General features: G+C 41.2%; 1 protein-coding gene across 3 annotated transcripts in view; it reads left to right on the plus strand.

The window, feature by feature from the left end:
• Nek7 (NIMA related kinase 7) overlaps window positions 1–24,286 on the plus strand; it is a 130,021-nt gene that overhangs the window by 36,877 nt on the left and 68,858 nt on the right. For all 3 annotated transcript variants that reach the window (XM_038349333.1, XM_038349332.1, XM_038349334.1), the window contains exon 2: window positions 16,609–16,693. In XM_038349333.1, coding sequence (XP_038205261.1) covers window positions 16,637–16,693 — 57 coding nt within the window. In that variant the 5' untranslated portion in view covers window positions 16,609–16,636. The remainder of the gene's footprint in view (window positions 1–16,608; window positions 16,694–24,286) is intronic.

Consider the following 24,286-nt stretch of genomic DNA (forward strand, 5'->3'; position numbering starts at 1 on the left):
CATTGAGTTCCAGGGAATTTTGGGTAGAGAGAGATTCTGGTAGTGTATAAGACATGAAATACTGTTTTTAATTCCTTTACTCGTGGACTTCTTCAAGTTGCATTTCTGTGTGTTGGGTGAAGAGGAGATAACAAGCATAAACCAGAGGATTTTATCTCATAGTTCATACTTAATTCCTACAGTCGTTAGATGACCACAACATAGTGCAGCTTTGTTTTAGTGTAAACTGAGTAGGTATGTGTTCTGTTCTTGCAGCCTTGCTTTGATTAATTTCATTTTAACTCTAGGAGTATATAGAGTGGAGCCATTCTTTATTTCTGTCACTGTTCCTTTAAATGTCACTCCTTTTCCCTTTAATGTCATCAATGACTGCTTTACCATGGTGGAGTTGAGCAGTTGCAAAGAGACCATGTTATACCCGTGAAGCTTAAAATGTTTACTACATGGAAAACTTTGCTTCTCTCTGTTTTGGATCACCAAAGAAGAGTGATTTATTTATTTTTCATGGGATTCATTATTAATATTCCAAGGATCTGGTTTTAGCGTGATAAATTTATCCTCTCTCCTTCTCGCCTTCATGTTTTAAGAAATGGCTTGTTTGCTCTCATTTCCGGCTCTCTCTGGAAACTGATCCCGTTGACAGTCTGATGGTATAGCTGACATAGAGACACAGTCAGGATTTCTGCTCTGAAGATTTAAGTGTAGAGAAAGAGTACAAGCGAAGAAGTGTGTTCGCTCACACAGTGCTGCTTAAGAGAGGCTCTGGGTCACGATCAAACTACAACATGGTTGAAGTTAGTGTGTGATATAAACCCTGATTGAAAGCTGTCTCATTGGGGAGCCCTTTGTGCGGCAGATGCCACAAGCGGGTGGCCATCAGAGCACTGTAGGTTGGATTTAGCACCAAGCTAAGGTTTCATGTCTGAGGACAGTTTATTACAATCATTTATCTTAGGGCATCTAGTCTGCTGCCTCTTTTTGGCTGGACCTAAAAAGTCAGAGGTGCTTTGCCACGTCTGTTTCCAAACTAGAAATAACTCAGACGCAGGCTCAGCCTCGCTGGAGTTCCACATTAGTTCCACTGGCTTAGCATTTGAATGCTCACAGGCACCAATCATCGTATTAAAGATTTAATGCTGTTGTAGGTGTTGTCAGGAATCCGAAAGAAAAAATCAGTGTGACCCAGTCTTTGTTCAAGAGGAGGACTGGCGAGGTCTGGTTTGGTGCTCTCGTCACTTCAGCCGTCCCCTGTCAATCACCGAGGGACTTGCCTGAGATCCAGTGTGGAAACTCATTACTGCGGAAGGTGTTATTTTTGGGTTGGAAGCAGATGACGGTAGCACCTATGTAATTCTGTGTGCACAGCTTCCCAGGCAGGTGGTGTTCAGCTTCCAGGCACTCCTCCTTGTTCCGTTGCCCTCTTGCCAAAAGCCACGACAATGGCCAAGCTCACAGTGCTCTTTCTGGAATCCCTGTAGACAGGGACAGGGAGACCAAGTAAGCAGTGCTATCTTGAGAAAAGGCCTTGTTGACGCTTTTTTTTTTAGAAGCTGGATTTGACGTCTGAATTACAGATTCTTCAGAGTGAAGTAAAATCTTTAGTAAGTTTTCCTGAATTCTCACATGACATTTGTAAGGATTCTTCTCATTTGCCAGTAATTCCTAAAGTCTGTTAGTCTTTGTGATGGATTGTGTCAGTAGAGATAGGAGGCTGAGAGTGATGAGAGGCAAACTTCTTTTCGCTTCTGAAATACCGTGATTCACCTCCTTATGACAACTTCTGCTGAAGTTGCTCTCCCAAGCCTGTTCCTCCCAACTGTCTTCCCTGGCGAGTCGTCAGCAACACTGCAGGTTTTCGTCGTTCTTGTTTATTTGCTTTTAGAAAATCATGTCGTACAGTGGAAAAAATGAAACCACTGAGGGAAATCACTACAGTCCTTGCTGTGCAAGCCTGACAACCTGAGTTCGAACATCAGGAAAAGAAACAAGGGCCTGGAGAGATGGCTCAGAGGTTAAGAGCACTGGCTGCTCTTCCAGAGGTCCTGATCCTAGCAATCACATAGTAGCTCACAACCATCCATATGCCCTCTTCTGGTGTGCAGGTGTACATGCAGGCAGAACACCGTGTACATAATAAATAAATCTTAAAACACGAACAACAAAAGTTATGATACAGGCACAGTTATAATCTATGCAGCTCACTGTGTCTAATTGATTAGCCCAAGGCCAAGGAGAGACCCTGTCTCAAAGAAAAGTCCCCACACCAAGTTGGATGGGATCTAAGGGATGACACCTGACCTACTCTTGCCTCCATCTCCCATTAGTGCATTAGTGTACACACATGCACACACACACACACACACACACACTCTCTCTCTCTCTCTCTCTCTCTCTCTCTCTCTCTCTCTCTCAAGAAGTTGCATGGATTGTTTACAGTGTAAACCCTTGAAGTTGTTGCTCCAAGTTTCAGGAATGGGCTTTATCTTTGTTACTCTCAGAAAAGTTTGAGTATCAGTCCACTGTAAAAATACTGAAGAGTTCAGCTGCATTCGGAAAATACTTATGCTCTCAGGTCTAGGGAAAATAATGATGTGGGTCTTCTTGTTACCTTTATCAAAGAAGAGAATGGGATTCCCTGTGGACACAATGCTACTTAGGATCTTTGTGGCTCACACCCGTATGTTGGATAGCGATTGTGAGGACTAAGTAATGTCACATACACTTATGATATTAAGTGTACACTCTTTAACCAGTAAAGAAGTAGGATAAGAAGCATAAGACAAAGCTCACAGAAATAATAGTAGAAAAATCTAGTCAAAACAGGGGCTTCCTAATATTTGGAGTTCAGAAAGAGGCATCGATTTGACCTGTTGTAGAGAAGGTCAGATACTGACGTCATTGAACTTTATTTGATTGCCTTCAACATTCCTATTTTCTCTTGTGAGGTCCTATTCTGGAAAGCAGTATTTGGATATTTTGAGGGCTCGCTCTAAGCATGGGAACATGAACAGTACTGTCTTTTGCTGAACTTTGATCCTGTTTACACATCACATCCCTTAGTTGGTAAACGCTGGGAGTGCTTGATTTTGTTTTTAAAAAGTTCTTTAAAAGTCAAATCCAGATCCAGACATTTCATTTATAGACAGGATTGAAAACGACAAGTCCAAATATTGTACTTTGGAAAAATAAATCAGATTTTATATGGATTTGAACTAATGGTTGACTTTCACTATCTTAAAACAAGAGGCATTTATGTACATGTGAAAGAGATGTTTGTGTTCCTTCCCAAGTTTCCTTCTTTTAAAATAAAACAGCAAATGTTAACAAAAATATGCTGAGGACCGCCCAGGCTCCGGCCTGCCTCTGGCCTGCCTCTGGCCTATGATCCTCTGGCCTCCCCTCCGCTACATCAGCCAGCCGTGGCAGTTGCTTATTTTCATGTGGATCCAAGTTAGGCTGAGAAAGGTCCTGGGCATGAGCTGCCACTCTCATGTTCCTGGCTTGCATCTGAAACAGCTTTATTAGTGGGGCCAAACACAAGGGGCAGTTTCAGCAGCCACTGCCAAGTACCCATCAGCTGTGATTCTGCGTCTGGACACAAAGGGCCCAGCTGAAAATAGACCCAAACTGTGACCTACTGAATTAACATACTGTGTAGATCTTGAACCTGGCGCCTTCTGATCACGTGCCTTTTTATGTGTTCATTTTAAAATAGAGAAATGTTCCACTTTACACTTAATTCAATCAGTACAGGGACGGGAGTGGGTGGATCAACATGATCTATTAGAAAAAAGAAAATAAAAACAAACAACAGGAAAGCTTCTATAGGTGAATCTAAACGCTAGCGAGCTTTAGCTCTCCCGATACAGCATGTACTCAGTATTTCATTCATGTGTGAAGCAGACTATAGTTAATAAGTGAAGGGCACGTATTTACTTATGCCATGCTTGCATATTTATTTATTTAGCTCTGCTTCCTCGTAGGCATCCTTAGGTCCAAAGGTCTAACCTTACGCACGAGTTAATCGTTTCTCTGATCTTGTGCAACTTCCTCACTTGGGTTTGTGAAGCTAGGGAAAGACAGTGCAAGGCGGTTCAAGGCAGCTGCTGTAGCTCCCCTTAGAAAGCTATTGTTTAAAATAACAGCGTTTTTGCCATTTACATTTGGAATATGAACTAGAAACCTCTAGAAAGATGACAGTGCACTTCCTTTCCTACTATGTTTTAATATGTTGAGACTGGAAAGTTGAGAGTAAAACGTGGGGGGCTTAGTAGGACCACAGCATCGTCACATCTTCCACAGGTTATTACTACAGGAGGGCGGCTTAGTAGGATCACAGCATCTTCTTTCAGAGCTTACTACTTACTATATGATATGTAATTTACTAAAACACATTTTAAAAGTCGCATTGTATAATATTTTAAGACACCCAACTTTTCCTTTAAACTTTTTTTTTTAGTTCTGTTTGTGTAGCATCCCGACTTTTACAGTTTAAATTTAAAAATGTAACTTCTGTTTCAGAATCACGTCTCATAGTTAAATGAGACACTTGGCATGGAAAGTAGTGAGTTTGTGTGGGGTAAGCATGGGGAGGAGAGCGGCGGACACCGCTGTAACACGCTTCAGTAAAAGCCAGCGGGCCTGGGTCGTGAGTGTGTGCACGCTCAGTTTTCAGGTCAGTGGATCCTTAATTAATCAGCCTAAGAGTTGCTGTGTTAGATGCTGTTTATGTCTCTCAAAATTCCAACATCTATTAAGAGGAAGATAGAGATGAACCAGCAGGTGTCAGCAAGAAACATAAAGCCATCAGTCTCATCAGCATCATAGTTTGATTTTATTTCTACGATGTTTCAGCCCAGAACAGCCTTACAGTGGCGTTTTCCTGGATCCCTGGCTGGTATTTAATGCAGACTCCTTCCCAGTAGGTGACTACTGAGAAGTGAGCGATGCTCTGGGTTTCTGAAGTAGAACAGTCACTCTCTAAAGAGCCGGCTCGAAGGAGAGATGTTTGCCAAGTGTGGAAAGGTTTTCCGTATTTCACTGTGTTGAAAAATTACACATATAAATGATTCCATGTCCGAAAACCTTATGTCTAACTGTTTAAATATTTTCCTGGTTAGCTGTGTTCCACATTTTCAAGTATTTGTTAATTACTGATTAGTTGATAGCCAAATGCAATTTTTCCGACTGTAAGAATTCATAACATTGTGGTGAGCTTAATTTTACAGTGGAAATATATTATTTATATTCTACAGATTCTCACTTTATTTGTCATTCTAGCTTAATAACTAGCCATTTTAATTGCTATATAGTGGGAGAAAGGCTAGTAGTGTTTACTTTTCTGTAAAATTGAAAGGCTTAGAACTCCTGTCCTTTTCTTTCTTCTTCATTTGATGGAGTGACAAGAATATATCTTAGACACAGATGTATTACCAATTTTTTTGGTATGATCTTGAAGAATTAAAAGAATGAGTGAGAAGAATTGCTGAGGCCACAGAAGGCATGTGATAAGACAAGGCAGGTGGAAGTATTTTTATTTTTTGTTTTATTTCTTAGAAAAAAAGTTATTTTCTGTATATCTTTAACAAATCTAGTACTAGTCTCATTCCTAGTCTCGTGTTCATACCCAAGCGGATTGAAACTGTCCTATATATGAATGGTTATAGTGACTTCCTTCATGGTTCTCCAAAACTGGAAATGATGCAGATGCTCCTCATTTGAGGACTAGGTAAACACTGATAAGGCCATCCATCCAAAGGTGTAACATTGAGCAACTAGGATGAATAACCTGTTTACAGTGAGGACAAGAATTGCATCATGCTAAGTGGAGGGACCATCTTAACGAGGCTGCGTTAATATGATATTCTAGAAAAGACGGAACTACAGAGGGAAAATACAGATGTGCAGTAGCCTGGGACCAGAGAGGGCTTGAGTGTGGAAGGAGATGCGATGGGAATGGCTCTTTGGTGCTTTGGTATTGCTGTGTTTGTCAGATGTGTAGACAGCATAACATTAAAAATGAAATGAATATGTTGATTTTTGCCTTTTGTTTTTGCACACATTTTAATAGGAAACCTAGAACACTGCTCCTTTTAACTTCTTCTGTTTATGAATTGATTATTTTTGTACATTTTAAATTCTACAATCATTATATCCTATTATTTTCAGATAGGTAGTATTTTATTATATTTCCCCATGTTTTGCTGGCTTTTTTTTTTTTTTTTTTTTTTTTTTTTTGCAATGTGAAACAAACCAAAGTCACCTGGGAAGAAGGACCATCAGTTGAAAGACTGCTTCCATCAGACAGGCCTATGGACATGTCTGTAGGGCTTTTTTTTTTTTTTTTTTTTTGCTAATTGTTGTAGTAGGGCCCAGCCCACCTTGGGGCAGTGCCTCCTCTGGGCAGGTGGACCTGGGCTGTATTAGGAACATATAGGAACATAGTTGAGCAAGTAGAGAACAAGCTAATAAGTAGAGTTCCTCCATGGTGTCAGCTTCTGTTCCTGCCTTGGTTTCCCTTAATGGACTGTCAGCTGTCAACTGAATTAAACCCTTTCCTCCCCAAGTTGTTTCTGGTCAGCGTTTCTCTCAGCAACAGAAGGCCAACTGGAACATACACTATTTGGCTTCCTGGCTTTGCTTTCCATTTGAGAGCATTTTCATTTCTGTTGGTTCTGTCTTTTGGTTTTGTTCATGAGTTCTTTATTGCTTCAATATGTGGTTATGTTTTGTCATATGTTGGATATTGTATGTGGGAAATCATTCATTGAAATACAACGGAGCTTTGGATGTTCCTCCACTGGCGAGCGTTCTCATTTGTTTCTGCCAGGTGTCTGAGGGCTGTAGTTCCCAGGGACTGCTCAGTCTAGATCTGAACCGATTGAATGCTAAGAATTCTATTAGAGTTAAGGCTTTCCAGGTCCCCATCCAAGTGCTGGGGCACGCGCTCACCACAGCCTTCTGTTCCCAAAAAGAAGCTATGCCTCCTCTTAGTGCGTCAGCTGTCTCTGGACTGTCAACACCACACTCAATGGAAAACATGCTTAGGCGCTGGGCTTGCTTTTCTTGGTTCCTTGTCTTCCCCTAGAGCCTTGTCCTTTGATGTATTTCGGTGTCATGTTGCATTCACATTCATAAACAGTCCAACTAATTGTCCTCAGAGGTTGAGTCTGATTGTTTTTGTCAATATGGAAATAAAATGTTCCTGTACTCGTGCACACAAATGAGACAATGTTTCAGGAATTAGCTGCTAACAGGGTGTGGAACCAGCCCAAGAGAGGGAAGTGTATTTCAGTCAACATGACTGAAAGCGTTGTTATACATGAGTGCAAATGGTAGTTTTGATTTAATATGGTTACATGCTATTGTACATTTAGGTCTATTTAATGTATTCACTTTAGGTACATTAACAAATACTAATTTGCAACATTTAGCCTTGTGCCAAGCACTGTGGGTAAAGAGGTATGTAAAACACAATACCCCAACCTTATTTGTCCTGTATTTTGGCAAGGTAGAACATGTACTTTCCTGCTCCTATATGGCTTATACATTGGCAGGAAAAATAGTATAAACTGTCCAATTAAATAATTGACTGAAGTCTGGTGTACATAGTATCCATCAAGTGCACATATAATCAAATGTTTCCTTGAGTCTTGATATATCACTTCACAGTATATTGGTTACATTGTAAAGTCACTCAAGGTGTAAAGAAACATTTTTAGTCTAGCTTTAAAGTTTTTGTATTTATTCAATTTTAAAATTATTTATTTAAAAATTGTGTGGTATGTATGTGGTGTGTGTGTGTGTGTGTGTGTGTGTGTGTGTGTGATGTGGAGGTCAGAGGTCCACTTTTGGAACTTGGTCCTCTTCTACCATAGGTCCTGGGAATGTAGCTCAGGCTGCCAGGCTTGACTGAGTCTCTCCAGCTAAGCCATCTTATGAGACCCTTCTTTCCCATTTTTAGTCAACCTTCATGTTGTTCCTACCAGTGTTTCTTTATTATAAATACTTTTGTCATATGCATTCTTGCATGTAATTTGAAATTCAGTTGCTGATTTATTATTTTTAGAGCAGAATTGAGGGATAAATATTCAGTAGTATACAAAATTTTAAAAATAGACTTATTATCTTTTAGAAAGGTGATACACTGATGTATATCTATATCCTGTGATTTTTATAACATAGAAATTTGTATCAACATATCATATATTTTCATCATTATTTAAATTTGTATTTTCTATTAGAGATAGTATTTTTATGTCTATATCTTATCTTTCTAGATAGATATTTGTGTCACTTAGGTTGAAAGCAAATTAGAATGACATACTCTTTTATGAAAAAAAATCATGGGTTAAGAGCTCAACAAGAGTCACATGTTTTGAAATTCATGGCATTCCTAGTACTGTGATATTATTGTCTTACACTTGGATTGGCATGTCTAACTCAGTCCCCTGTTGAGTATGGCAGCAGAAGGCTTCTGCACTGACTAGCAGAAGATACCAGAGTCAGTATTGCAGAACAATGGTTGTTTTCACCGTGAATCAGTATCAGAGTGGCTGTCCAGTCACAGGCCTCCTGCCCAACAGTTATGCTCACATACACTGCAGTTTTAAACCTTCGTGTTTGGGGCTGTTCCAAGTAGACATTCTGGTTTGTGGTGTGCGTGCACATATGCCTTCTTTTCAAGCGGCTTCCTTAGTAGAGGGCTCTGCAGCATCCAGACTTGTGGAAATAGCGTTTTTAGGAGGTGAATTTTCTATGAGCTGCAAAGTGAACTAGAAATAGCAAGGTCGTTGAAATAGTTGTGATCCTACAAAAATGCAGCACATTTCTTAAAGGTACCCGTTCCTATTAGAATGGTGTGTCCAGCTAAAGGAGATGCACTCTGGAGGAATGGAGCCCAGTTCCTGACTGACCCTCATTTGTTCTACACTAGCCAGTGACTTTTAAATCCCATTGTTACTTTGATGGCAGTCTGTTGTCAAGAGTAGCCTTTGCTTCTCCACTGTTTGTATGTCCTTATGGACCCCAGTTCTTGTTTACTAAATGGACCTCAGTGTGCTCCTCAAATGTCCGAATGCGGTCAGAGGGATCCCGATCACTTCCCTTCAAGCTGACTTCCATTTCTTTTGACATGTCCCCATTGTTCTTTGAACACAGCTTTGTTTGCTGGCACACGGTGTTTCAGGCTCAGCTTGTACTTTCCCAGCCCGAACTCTGGAACCTCCTACTTTTTCCATAGAGCACCAATTCCTTTAAAGGGAGGATGGCTGCCTGAGCCAAGTATGTTGATAAATTATTGTTCTTAACCCTAAATCTTGAGACTGGGATGCTCTAGAAACATCCATCATTCTCTTCAAAAGCTCAATAAACATCCTAGTATCTCCTCAGGACTTAACTCATTACAACGCAGCAATGTATGAATGGATTACTGACTCTGAGCATTTACTCTCTTCGCCTTGGCTAAAGTCAATGCGTCACTTGCTTCATTATGGGAAATACTGGATGACTCATGCACTTAAATGGAGACAGGAGGGTGAGGTCAGGAATATTCCTGTTGAATGGTGACTCGGGGCCAAGAAAAATATTTAGATCTGGATTTAAGAATCCAGATTCTGCCAAGGATCAGTCACCTTAAACTTTCCTTCATGTCCCTTGACATTTATGTGCACGTGTGCGTGCGTGCGTGTGCGTGTGCGCATGTGCGTGTGTGAGTGCGTGTGCGCACTTATATAGCTAGATCAATAATTGTCCTTTGGGTGGGGGAAGGATGCTTCTATTTTTTTTAGCATAGTTATTCCCCATTTTGTTCTGTTTTTCATTCTTCTTAAGTAAGAGTTGTCGTTTAATAAAACGACCTTTTAATGTTCGTAGAGAATATTTGGGTATGTAAGCATAGTGAACATTGTGAAGGGATACTAAACATTTTATTACTCAAAGATCGAAGGAAAAATTCATTTCAGAAAAGGAAACTTAAATTTGGATTGTGTCCTTCCCATGTACAACCCATAAGAATTCTGAAAAATCAAAAAAGTGAAAACAGCCTGTAATTGCTCATCTGAAAGCTCTCTTTAAACCCCCATGCATTTCCTCTATGAATAGTTTATGTTGCGTTGGAAAACCATGGGTATGTGATAGGATCAGGAAAAGGTATTTTTGAACCTTTGTTGTTAAAACTGATTTACTTTCAATTTGAATGAAAGTGAAGATGAATTAGAAGAACTTTGAGATTGACTAGTTTTTATATTTTTTTATGGTGGTAAGTAATGAAGGAAATAAGTCCCTTTAGCTGAACACTCTTAGTGTTAAAGAGTCGAAGTCCCCTTTAACAAAATTTCTATAACTTAATCTTCAAATTTGTATTTTGTTTAAGTGTTGTTAAGAAGCTTTGAAACATGTATTGACTTATTTTTTTGTACAGTGTAGACTTTTAAAATATAACATTCACTTTGGATTTTGTGTATGTGTGTGTATGTATGTATATATATGGATACACACACACATATATAGATACACACACACACACACACACACACACACAGAGTCCTTCAGAATTCTGCCAAAGTGGGTAGTGACTCTGGTTGTCCCATAGAGATTTAGTTTGCTAATAATGGTCTCACGGTTTTAGTTTGTATACCTTTGATAAATTGGTTAAATATGGGAACAAGGATATATTTATTTGAGTATGGACAATAAGGTGCTTACATTGCCAATAAAGTAAACTGCATTGCTTTATAATGTATTACGTTTTATTTAATAATTTTGTTAAGATCATATTTAAAGTTAGCTCACTGGCAGACTTGAATTCTTTATCATCACCCCCCCCCCCTCTCAGTGACTGATGAGTGACCCTTGGCCTGAGACGTGAATTCAGGTTGCCCTGGATGATATGTATTATGGTGAAAATGGTTGTGTGCACTCTATAGTCACAGAATAATGACAGTCGTAAATCAGCCGTAAATCAGTGCCTTTGCCACCGGTGCACTGGTGGAGACAGGTGGTAGGCAGATTGAAACAAAGCTGGAGAAACTCCTACCCGTTTCCTCTACTAACCCCTCACAGTTAGCTTTTGGCTTGGTGGAAGGTATTGCTTTGCTAAGAACACATTTGCTTTACCTGATAGACAAAAGACATGTTAGCTTAGAGACAGACATGGGTGGAATGGCTCTCACTGGCCACAACATTCCATCTCCGGGCAATCAGGAACTTCTCGTCAGACTAATCTTCGGCATAGGTATGGCTTTTTCAGAGAGCTTCAGTTCACAGAAAAGAGATGCTTTCAACCGCATGAAAAGGTCTTAGCTAATAATAAATAGCAGTGCTTTGAAAATTCAAGACAATATATTGACCTCTACATCTCCAAAGATTCTCTGCAAGGGCTTTTATGCACGACTTTAATAATTCACGGTAAGGTCCTTCTGTATTGTTCCCGCCCTCTCCTCCACTCTTCTGACACCCACCCTGCTTCCACTTCCCATCTGTTACTTGATTGGTGGTACCAACATATGCTGTTTCCTTTTAGGAAAAAATCTTGCAATCGATTGTAACTTTCCCTTTCTACTCCCAGACAAATCGAATCATTCACAAGTCCCAAATAAATAATGATAAGCTAAGAAGCAAGACTAAAATCTGTCCTCATCCCCATTACCGTTCAGCTTTCATTCAGTCACTAGACGCTGCCATGCTCCCTTTATATCAAGTAATGGCTGAGAAATAAAGGAAGGAACAAAATGGCAGAGCTCCTGCCCTTGAGTTGTTTGCAGTATAACAGCAGTGATCAACAGTAAAAAACAAACTAACAAAACCAAGAAACACAGCAATATAATTACAAATTTGAGCCAGCTATTGGGGGATTCTGAACCCAGAGGGTTCTGATGCCAGAGAATGCTTAGCAGGTTTCAGGGACAGGAGGTGGGAATTCAGTGTTCATGGAAAGTAGCAAGAAGGAAGGGGCTAAGCTAGTGTGAGAGAGGCCGTCAGAGATGCATCTCAGAGATAAAACATCAATCTTAGATAGCTTCAGAACAGGGAGGAACAGGAAAAGTCATGAGAGAAATAACTGTATAGATTTCATATTTTAAAATAGGATGGTGTGCGTGTGAGCATGTGTACATGCCCGCATGGATGGGTGCTTTCGCATGTGCATAGAGGTCAGGAAAGGGTATCCGTTGTCCTCCTCTCTATCTTTCCACCTTTCTTTGAGGCAGGATCTCTATCTGAATGTAGGGCTGGCATTTCCTCAACTAAGATGGAAACCAGCAATCCCCAGAGATTCTTTTGTCTTCTTCTGCCTTGGAACCAGAATTCAGTCAGGCAGGAGACACTGGGCTTGTGTGGGTACTGGAATTCAAACTTCGCTTCTCGTGATTGTGTATCCTGAGCCATCTCTCCAGCTTTAGATTTTTTGACCAAAGAAGCTCTTGTTAAAGTGTTGAGGGCACAGTCTGTGGACAGATGCATAGGAGATATGGTCCTTAAGATCCTCTTGAGTGGTTGTCATGATCAAATGTTTTTATGTTTATTACAAAGACATTATCAGCACAGTGGAAAAATGTACTGCTCTTTGTATCCTTTATCTGCTAAATAGCTGTAAGCTTTATTTTTTAAATGTGAGCTTTACTTAAAAATGCTCTTGATTGGGGCTGGTGAGGCATGTCTCACTAGGGGAGCACTTGCTTACCAGACATGAGCCCACTCCTCCAAACTGAAGAAAAAACGGAATTAAAAGGAGGGACATGACTGCCCCTAGGTAAGGTGGAGGAAAAGGTTTATTGTAGAGGTGAGGGAGAGCAAGCCTCGTGCAGGGACATCTGGAAGAGTCTAGAGTCAGAGTCTGAGCCATGTAGAAACAGAGGGGAGAGAAGGGGAGAGCCAGGACAATAAAGGGTGCATAAGAAAGAGCCGGCTAACCAAAATGATTGGATTATATAGGGAAGAGCAACTTGGGGGTGGGCCGCCCAGTATCTGGGCTGGAAAGTTCAGGGTAGGGTGCAGGATATGCCCTCCATACTGGGTAACTAGCAGGGACTGAGGGATGCTGGGAAAACCTTTGCCAGGTCAGTTTTGATATGCTAAATAGGCACCTCAGTCATTGAGACTTAACAAAAATTACCCAACACGAATTGACCGAGATGAAGTGAAAATGAGTATATTATCAAATCTCAAGCTGTGATGACATGTCTTTGAATATGATGTGTCATGACGAGATGAGACATAGCTTTAAAATGCTACTTGGGTAAATTACAGTCACCTCCAAGAAATCAGTCACCTCCAGGCAAAGTGCTCTTGCAGGTGTTTGAAGAAGTGGGACAGCTGCTTGATTTGGAGCACCATTTTAATGTTAGGATGATTGACAGCTTGTGATTATTCTGAGAAATTTTTGTAGCTATTTCTTGAAAGTTATTATGAAGTCAAACTACTAATATAATTTGTGCCAATAATAAAATTCAAACTTATTATTTATTTCCTTTTGAAACAGGGTCTGTCTATCTACATAGGTCTCTGTCCTAGAATTTGCTCTATAGATAGACTGACCTGGAACTCACAGAGATCCACCTGCCTCCGCATCCCTGGTGTTGGAATTAAAGGCATGTGCTGGTAGCCCAGCTGGCTACAGGCATTATTTGTAGCTGAGAGCTTAGGAAAGACACAAATTAGGCAGGGATCACGTTTGAGTAGTATTCAGAGTTCAGATTTTCTGAGATCTTCCAAACTGCGACCATTCCGTATGCTTTAATAAATAAACAAACAAAACCAAAGCCAAGATACGACAAGAGAGTGTAGTTGTAACAGAAGTTTCCAGTTTTGGAATAATCCCGTGTTTGGTAGAGAATAATGGTAACTGTGAAAAAGTTCACAGGAAGGAGGAGAGATGGTTTAAGATCAGCTCAAGACGCAGTAGAGTCCACATTGCTTGGTCAGTAGTGTGGACTGCTGTTGAGGCTAGTGAGGGCCTTGTCTTACTGAAGCTCATCTTGCCCTTTATATGTGCTTGCAGTAGTTGTGAACTGGACTTCTTGCTTGTTATTTTATCTTTGAAACATAGTGAACTCTATTTATTTTTTGGCTGATTTGGAACTCACTATGTAGAACAGGCTGAAGGTCTTCCTGCCTTTGTCTCCAGAGTGCTGAGATTAAAGACCTGTACTCCCACACACTGGCTGGATAGTGAAGTTCTTTCTCCTCTCAGCAATCCTTTGCTCTGACAGTAACCCTCCATCACCCACCAACCTTAATTTGAAATTATGTAAGGGATATTCTGCTTATTTTGCATTTTGATGTGTTATTTTCCTTCTCTGGCTCCCATTTAAACCTTGTTAATTTTTCCTGCTCATCATTTAAAATGTAACTCAATGAGCATCTTCTAGTAACAGCAATTTTCTTTTTGGCTTAAAGATTAACTACAAATTAGTTGAGTTTGGCAATTATTTTCATTATGAACTTTATACTTAGTATCAATAATCACTTGATGTTGTTGTGACAAGCACATGTGTATTCCTTCATTAAATATCCGCTCAGCTACCCAGTTATGCCAGACATTGAACCGAGCAATAGAAATGCAGTAGACAACATAGGCATCTGAAACATGGCCTTTGTAATCGAGAAGTTCAAATACATGTTAAATACATTTCACGTATTAATATGTGTTTTACTTCAGTTATGCAGGCAAAATATGTAATAAAAATACACAATAGCTGGGGAGCTAAGTGGATAAGGCACCTGCCACACAAGCGTGAAGACCTGTATTCAGATCCCCAGAGTTCAGACGATCCCAGAAGTCTCACAGCAAGAGAGGGGAGGGGAGACAGGAGAAGCTCTGGCTAACTAACGTTGCAAGCACCTTGTCTCAAACAAGATGGACGGGGGCCCCACACCCAAGGCTGTCCTCTGATCTCCATAGGCTTGATGTGGTGCTCATAGACAGGAACATGCATGCACATAAACAATGAACACAATGACAAAGCACCCAGTGACCCACTAAACTGTGTTAGACCTGAGGAAAGAAGATTATGTCGCTTTTTGTTCCTTTTGCTTGGGTGCCGAAGCTTAACGTATCATATGGATTTTTGTTTTCAGGAGATCAGTTGTTTGTCGGCAGATTATTGATTAGGTGACCTTAGGTTTTTCAGTTCTGAGTTCCTTTACCTTGGCTTCATTTTCTTCTGCTAGCGTTTACTTAGGTGCTGTCACCAGTGTGTATAGTAAGAACACTTTAGTGTAGTGTAGTAGGTTTTTTCAGTGTTTTCCTGGATCGGTCAAGCTGTGGGATAATAAAAGTATTACATAATACTTTTCAGTATCAAATATTCTCAAATTTAAAAAAAAAGTGCTTTTTGGGCTTTTTAGTTTGCTAATATTTACTCTGACTCTCAGAGAGAATTTAATATAACAAACCGTATAGCCCAGTCTGGCCAGGAACACATAGTGATCATCCTGCTTCACCTTCCCAAGTGCTAGGATTCACAGGTATGCATCACCAAGCCTGACTCTTGAGATTTTGTAGTCAGCTGGGTATGATGGCTCACACCCTTGATCCCAGCATTCTGGAGGCAGAGGCAGGTGGGTCTCTTTGAGTTTTAGACCAGCCTGGTCTACATAGTAAGTTCCAGAACAGCCAAGGCTATGTAGAAAAACCTTGTCTCAGACCCCCAAATTATTTTATAATAAAACATTGTTAGTTAATACTTTAGTTTTGCATTCTGTATGGCAGTAGCTATGCACATCGAACATCGCAGTACAGGTAAGTCAGGTGCTCGGTGACAGGAGGGTTAAGCATAGACAAATGAGTCTCAACAGAAACGGATGCTAAGCTGAAGTAGATCATACATGCTCCCATGGTACCGGCAGGCAATTGAATTTGGGATCTTCTGCTTTGCAGAGGATGTGATGGCACTCTGATAAACCCTATATAAATTAGGGCTTATGAATTTCAAGCCATTTATATAGCTTCGTATAACCTACACATTATCCTCTCATATACTCTCAGCCATTCAGAGAGCACTCACATCTAATGAAGTTTCTACAAAGCTGTTCAAGGAGTAATGCCAGCCCAATAGTATCTTTATGTGCTCTAACAGACATGGCCCTGTGAACAGAGTGCTGACTGTGTACCGAGTTACGTGACACAACACAAGGATGAGAGAGCCGCAGTGTGGGCTGGTGAAGGGCACTCTTTCAAAAGACTACAGTTGGGTATCCATAAGGAAAAACAGTTTCTTTTTGCATAATATATAATCCCAGACATTTAGCCGTCTAAACGCAGAAGGCTGAACAATACACCTGACATTTGAAAATACCGTCAAGGGAACTTACAGGAGGGAACCGGTTCATGAGTAGTTTATAAGACATTTATCAGGGAGAAGACAGAGAGGAAGAAGGCATTTCAAGCGTGGGATTCTGCCCACCTACATGGAAATTGTGAGACAATTGTATGTACATGGACTAACAGAGTTTGGACTTAGCGAGTGTCAGAAATGGAAGCAGAGGGTGTCCTCCTTGTTCCGCAGCACCCTGCAGGTCTGTGCTATATGGGGCATGTGTCAGGGCCTCTGGAAGTGGCTTGAATTGGTAATGACTGCAGGATTTAAATTTCAACTTTCTATTTTGCAGGATTCTGAAGTCCCGGTGGAGTCAGACAATGGATGAACAACCACAAGGAATGCAAGGGCCGCCCGTTCCTCAGTTCCAGCCACAGGTAAGTTAATTAAGTGGGATACGTTACTCTCTGTTAAAGGTGTGAGTAGATTTAGAACTGCAGTAAAGTAGCTGCAAAATGCTCATCTCCAATCTCCAAGTTGTAGTCAGAATTACTGGCTTCTGAGCGTTTTATAATGCGTAGCTTCCGTATAGAACATGATGGGAGGCCAGTTCTCGCTTATGATTTCATCTCGGTGACTTCTCGGCTCTGGAGGTTACTGCTAGACTTTGGGAAAGAGGCAGAGGCAGGTTTTGGAGTATCTCTGCCTCTTGAACCCACTTCTACTTTGGCTCACTGCTCTTGACTTCCCTTATGGTCTCAGTTGTTAAGACATTCTGCAGAGCCCAGTATGCAATGACGTGGTTAAAATAATAGCTTCACTTTTGGAGTTATTGTTATTATTATTATTTTTCACACAGGCTGTGGTATTCGAGAGGCCTTCTACAACAAGCCTCACACACACGCGCTCTGCTGGCATTCCCTCAGTTAGGCTCGGAGGTTATCCTCAGCATTGAGTACTTGGTTCCCTCAAGAGAGATGGGAGTGGAGTGGGTTTGGGCTCGGGATACGGAGACGCCAGTGGTATTGTCTCCTCCTGACTTCTCTATGCAGTGTTCACTGAATATCAAAGCTGGTGCGTGTGGCGCCCACATTGGTCGCCAAGCCTGCTGACTCTGTGGTTGCCGTTTGTTCTAACGCATCTGTTGCCTCCTCCCAGGAGCACGGCTCAGAAATACCACCTACAGAAGACTGCCATCGTGACTCTGTGAAGTCACTCCTTTTTGACCCCCTCCCCTTTCTGCTTTCTCGTTTTTTAAAGAATGGTTCCTCCTTCCAGGACCATTTAAAGCCTGGCACCACCATAGGGTTCTCAGATCTCCTGGTCTTTCCCTGGAAACTTGATAGTCATTCTCAATCTTTCTTCCATGTCTTAAGCATCTTAGTTATGTTTGTTAACTTTTCTCATATCTCTCCTTATTAAGTTAATATCTCATGGGAAAGGATACTCTGTGGAACCCTATGTTTTACATGTGGCAGGGCTGGTGGGCTAGATACAGAGCTGAAACCCAGCAGGATGGCCTTTAAAGGACTGTTTGAATTAGTTCTTAATGTTCTTTTACATTGTATTGTTTTGTTCGATGTTCTTGAATTTTCTGTGTTGAGAAAAGCCATGTAGAGGAAGGATGCATTTGCTTTCAGGATTGGCTTTGTCCAGTCCATCAGTAACTTCGTAATGGTCTTAAGTCCCACGATCCAGCTTGTTGTGAGTAAGCTGTAGTCGGTACTCCTAGCTCTATGCCACCTCAAACCTCCGGTGAGGCACCGTTGTTTTGTGTTACTCCGTTCCTTGCAAAAATAATAAAAGAACACCTCTAAAAATTAGGCAGTTCATGTTGTGATTTTGAAGTTCACAGTTTTGACTGTTGCTGTGCTTCAAAGGAAAAAAAAATCACTTTTTTTTTCTTTGCCTCCTACTGACTCACCAACCAGGAAAGGTCGGGGTGGCAGCGGGAGGCAGAAAGTAAGTGTTTTCTTATGAGGCCCTGGGCTGCCACACAGTTGAAATCTCAAAATCATAGAAACGGTTCTGCATCTCTTTTCACACTGTTCCTTTCGTTTCTGCCTCCTGCTGCTGCCCCTGTGTGGTTGGACCGCTTTCCCTGTGGGAATAGGCAAGGGTCATGCCAGGCTCTGGCTGCCTTGTGGCATGTGGGGGATGGGAGAGCTTTCCATTTTCCTCTTCTCTGCCTCAGCCTAGCGGTGTGAGACAGTGAAAGAAAGATCGCCTGACAAGAGCTTATAGGCACTATTGCTTATTAAGTCTTTGAGAAATGTTCCTGCTCTCGGTGGCATTTTAAAAGTCTGGGAAGGGCAGCCTCAGCCCCGGGTTGACAACCCTCTTTGTTTTGTTCCACACCATTGGCCTGAATAATGGGGGTGATATGGCAACATATGGTTAGCCCGGCGACTCCTTTGCTTTTGTAATGCTAATGGAAGTGTGGAACATAAACCACAACCTAAAGAAGTCAGACACCAATTCTGATGGCATGATAAACAGCCTGTCTTTCTAGCATGGCTTTCCTTTCCCTGGTTGAGATGAGCCTATAAACCCATACCGAGCCTATAACCTGTGCTCTCACTTCAGTACAGTATGAATCCCTTTGTGGTTAAGGTTTAGAATGTGGGATTTATTGCATTATTGCTGCACTCATGAAGTTAGGTCAAATGTTTTCATTAGCGTTCCTGTGCTTTTCTTTCTCCCGTGATACCGTGCGCTCCCACCTAAAGAGCAGTCAGTGCATTTGATTCTCCCATAGTTCAGCACTCAAGTCTCTACTTGACCAGCAGTAGATTCCTTTTCCTCCTTTAATTCATACTGGATAGATAATGGGGACGGTGCAAGTAAAATAGCACGGGACGACTAATTTTATAATGGAAATTTATATTTCCTTTTTAGTAGAGGTTTATGACAATGTGTGACTTTTTGCTTTTAGTTCTTAAGTGAGGAGGGTTATGCTGCATATCTACTTTATAGCCTAAAATTAATTCTGTAACAGCTACCAGTGTTAATTAATCTAAGAATTTCTAAAGATTAATTAAATACTGATCAGAGGTTTGAGTTCTGGGGGTTTCTGTTTTTATTTTTACAATTTGAAATATTATAACATTTGGGCTGTTTGTGATTGAGAACATATGCCAGAGTTGCATGTAGAAAACAGCGCATACTTTTACAGGTTGCAGAGTGTGAGGACACTATGTTAGAGTTGGCTTCTTCAACCACAATGTGAGGTCCTCATTTTTTTCAGCTTCCCGGCAGCACAAGCTAGTGTTCACTTAGGAATTGGTCAAGCATTCCTTGCTGAGTGTTCAGGGTATGACAAGTATTGACTGTGGGCAGGAGGAAGGTAGCGCCCCCTGGTGTCTCACAGCATAAGGGCGTGGTCTTGATTTGTATTGCCTTCTCTGTCTCTGTCTCTCTGTGTCTTTGTCTCTGTCTGTCTGTCTCTCTCATTTTTTTTCTTCTGAGCAGTAAGTCTCATTTTGCTTGTGTGTATGAATTGGGGCTGTGAAGGTGATTGCCATATGGCATATTCTTTGGGAAGTCTTCATAGCAATTTAGGTGGTGTAGTCTCCTCACAAGCATTCAGTTCATGGAGATTTTATAGCACAAGGCATATAAACTTGTGCATATATATATATATATATATATATATATATATATATATATATGCACAAGTTTATAAACTGCAACAGCGGCTTTGAGGAAAGAAAGACAATCTGGATGTGACTGAGCTTCACTTCCAGATCCTTCAGTAAGACTTCTTCGTGGTCACATCCCGAGTCTCCAGGCTTCCCACTGTCCTCCCCCCAAGCTCTCCCGCCTTTTAGATCCTCTCCCCTCTCATTGTCCCCCCAAGCTCTCCCGCCTTCTAGATCCTCTCCACTCCATTGTCCCCCCCCAGCTCTCCCTCCTTTTAGATCCTCTCCCCTCCCACTGTCCCCCCAAGCTCTCCTGCCTTCTAGATCCTCTCCACTCCCATTGTCCCCCCCAGCTCTCCCTCCTTTTAGATCCTCTCCCTTCCCACTGTCTCCCCAAGCTCTCCCGCCTTCTAGATCCTCTCCCCTCCCACTGTCCCCCAAGCTCTCCCGCCTTCTAGATCCTCTCCCCTCCCACTGTCCCCCAAGCTCTCCTGCCTTCTAGATCCTCTCCCCTCCCACTGTCCCCCCCAAGCTCTCCCGCCTTCTAGATCCTCTCCCCTCTCACTGTTTCCCCAAGCTCTCCCGTCTTCTAGATCCTCTCCCCTCCCACTGTCCCCCCAAGCTCTTCTGCCTTCTGGTTCTTTCCTTCCACTGTTTCCCCAAGTACTCCCAACTTCTGGTTCTTTACTCCTAGTGTCCCCCCAAGCTCTCCCGCCTTTAGCCTTCTAGCTCTTCTTCTCCCCTCCAACCTCAAACTATCATCCCCTGACCTCACTCTCAGCTGATACGTCCTGTCCTGAGGGTCACACATTTTCCAGCTGGAATCTGTGCTCAGGTGTTCTGCCTCCAGTTACGGGCTGGAACTACCGCCCTGCCCTCACTTGCCAAAAATGCTCAGTAGAGCCAGATCCTATACTATCCCCTCCTTAGTTTAGACTTTTCTAGAAAGTGATGTTTATTTTCAAGTCTTTATTTCTTCTTTTTCTTATATTTACCCTGTATAAGCTCCACCCCTTCTTACCATCTGAGCTACTCAGACCTCATCTTACCATCTGTATTAGAAAATAATTGAAAATACACTATTTCTCAAAATCTTCCCTTCTCCTGACTTCCAGTTATCTTTTTTTCCTCTCTTGTTTTACAGTCCTCTTACCCTATGTGTCCTTACCTCCAGAACATCTTAATACTGACCTCCCCTCAGGCTGGGTTCTTACATCTCTTTTTGTCCATTTGTATTCTTTCCCTGGGCTCTCTTCCAGTCTTACGATTCCATGTGTGTGACTCTCAGAGTCATCGCAACCTAGAATTCTGCTTCTTCCCAACTCATGTGCTCAACAGCCCTCCCGATCCCACTGTCCATCAAAGCCATGATGGTCTCAAGCTGATCTCTGAGTATTTGCCTCCTAGCTATCCTACCCCTCACCTCCTGAATCCCAGCTACTGGCCTGGTCACCTTTCTTGCAACTGATGCTGAAATGTCCTTGCCGTCCTCCTTTTCTTCTTATTTATGTTTGACTTATCAGGCACCACTAGCTCTATATGTAAAACATTTATTAGAACTAGGAGATTTTACTTCTTCCTTTCCCTTCACCAGGCCCGTCTTCTGCTGTATTGTAATAGCTTCCTCAATGGCCTTGCTGCGGCCTTCCCTTCTCCCCTTCCATCTCTGTTGTAAAATTGCAGTCAAGCTGTGCTTTTTTAGGACTTTTGTGTGATTTCTCATCTGCTTATTTATCATTTTCAAGTATATATTTATATATATACTTATAATATTAATAAAATATTAATTTATATATACATATAAATATATACTTGAAGTGTGTGTGTGTGTGTGTGTGAGAGAGAGAGAGAGAGAGATGAGAGAGAGAGAAAAAGAGAGACCTTTTAGCACTAAGTGAAAACTGAGCCTTCTTAACCATATAATACACCTTCGTTGGCATATATTTCCATGAAATCTTTGTTAACTTTGTTAATTAACTTTGTTAATCTTTGTTAACTCTGTTCATTGTTTTTCTTGTCTTAGATTGTAAGATGTGTCACTAGTCTGACACTCAGAAGCCATTCAATTAGTAATTTTTAATAAATACAAATGTAGTTTCAAATCAGCCCATCTTTTTTTTCTCATTTTTTTTATTAAAAATTTCCATCTCCTCCCCTCCTCCTCCCCCTTCCCTCCCCTCCCTTCCACCCACACCCCCACTCCGCCCCTCTCCAAGACAAAGAGCCATCAGGGTTCCCCAGCCTATCTTTTTAAAGTTTTTTTTAAAAGAAAGCAAACTATCTTTTCTCATTATACATACCAATCTAAGACCCCACTCCATCCTCTCCTCCCCTTCTGTCCACCTAACACTCCCACCCCATCCCCCATCTACTCCTCAGAGAAAGTAAGGCACATTGCTTTGGGGAAGGTCCAAGTCCCTCCCTACTATATCTAGGCTGAGCAAGGTATCCATCCAAAGAGAAAAGGTTCCCAAAAGCAGTACATGCAGTAGGGATAAATCTGGTGCCACTACCAGTGGCCCCTCAGTCTGCCCCAGCCATGCAACTGTCAACCACATTCAGAGGGTCTAGTTTAGTCCTATGCTTGTTCCTTTCCTGTCCAACTGGAGTTGGTGAGCTCCCATTAGCTCAGGTAAACTGTTTCAGTGGTTGTACCCATCATGGTCTTGACCTCTTTGTTCATATTCTCATTCCTCCCACTCTTTGACTGGACTTTAGGAGCTCAGTCCAGTGCTCCGTTGTGGGTCTCAGCTTCTGTTTCCATCAGTTGTTAGATGAAGGTTCTATGGTGATATTTAAGACAGTCATCAGTCTGACTACAGGGCAAGGCTAGTTTGGGCACCATCTCCTCTATTGCTTAGTGTCTTAGCTGGGGTCATCCTTGTGGATTACTGGGAATTTCTCTAGAGCCAGGATAATCAGTCCATCTTTTTTCTTTACAAATACCAACTTTTAAATAACCATCTTCAGCACTTCCCACATTATATATGCAACTTCTCACATTCTCCATTTTTATTTTCTTTCTCCCTCCCTCCCTCCCTCCCTCCTCTATTTGTTACTGCTATGACCTATTGTAGTCACTTCATAATTTCAGGTTGCTTCTTTCCATTGTAGTAAGAATCAGTTTTTAAAACTGCACACTGTATTTTATTCCTTTTCTTATTTCTTCTGACTTTGGTGGTTTGGGGTGAATTCTACATTTGTATATGACTTTAAAGATCTGCACCGTCTGGTTTCCTTTTGCTTCTCCAGTGCATCTCCAACATTGACATCTCTGACATAAACTCTGATTCAGCCATATCGTGAAACCCACATGTTTTCATTCATCTTCAGTGTAAGGGCTCAGGTGGTTGTCAAGAATATGTGGTCACTGATGGGACCTAGTGAGTTTTGCTCTTTACGTTTTATATTTCTGTGAATTATGGTTTTAATGATCGAGGCGCTAAGGGAAATATTATAATAGAGGAAGTAGATAATTTAGAAGACAGTAAAAAGATCATTCTGTGAAAAATAATGATTATGGGTGGCTCCTTATACTAGTAAATTTGTTACAAACACACAGACAGACACACACATATATGCATATTTTATATAGTTGTTCTCTCTTTCTGTTTCTAAAATCCCACCCCTGTACTGGGGATTGGAAAGGACCTTGCACACACTGGGCAAACATTGTATTACTGTTTTACAGGTCCAGTCCTTCATGCATTTTTTTTTCATAGACAGGCATCCATTAACTGGCCCAGGCTGGCCTTTACCTCACTCTTCAGAATATGCATGTCTTGAATTTGAAAAATCTTTTACCTCTGCCTGCCACATAGCTGGAATTACAGGCTTGGTAAGGCCTGGCTTGTTCTCATTTATGTATTATTTCTATATTAATGAATGATAGATGATTGGTAATCAACAAATGCTTGTTGAGTGAGTAATTATCTCTAGTGGAAAGTTTCATTTTTAACCTCTTCAGTTCAATATGGATCAAATTGTATTATGTTGTGTTATGTGAATTTCAGCTGCTTAGGGTTATTTTATTGTTATTCAATAACAAGAAGACTGTCAAATGAGAAGTGATTTCAACATATTTAAAATATGATTAATCTCTCTTTGATTTTAGATTGATAATTCATGTTTACATACTTAGGAGCAAACATCCCTTATATTTCAAAGGACATGTGGAGGGTCTTTAAAGGCTAGGATTCTCTTTTCTGCCCTCTTGGAGTTTGAAGTCATTCAGAGAGATGCGGGTAAGGATGAAGCCTGTAGTCATCAGACTGGCTTTGAAGCTGAGTTCAAAAACATGTCTTTAGGAATCACAACCATGAAATACCTATACTTTTGAGGATGACTTTAATAATTGAAAATATCCTGGAATTCTTTAGAGCTATGTAT

This window comes from Arvicola amphibius, chromosome 12, assembly GCF_903992535.2.
Source record: "Arvicola amphibius chromosome 12, mArvAmp1.2, whole genome shotgun sequence".
Classification (NCBI taxonomy): domain Eukaryota; kingdom Metazoa; phylum Chordata; class Mammalia; order Rodentia; family Cricetidae; genus Arvicola; species Arvicola amphibius.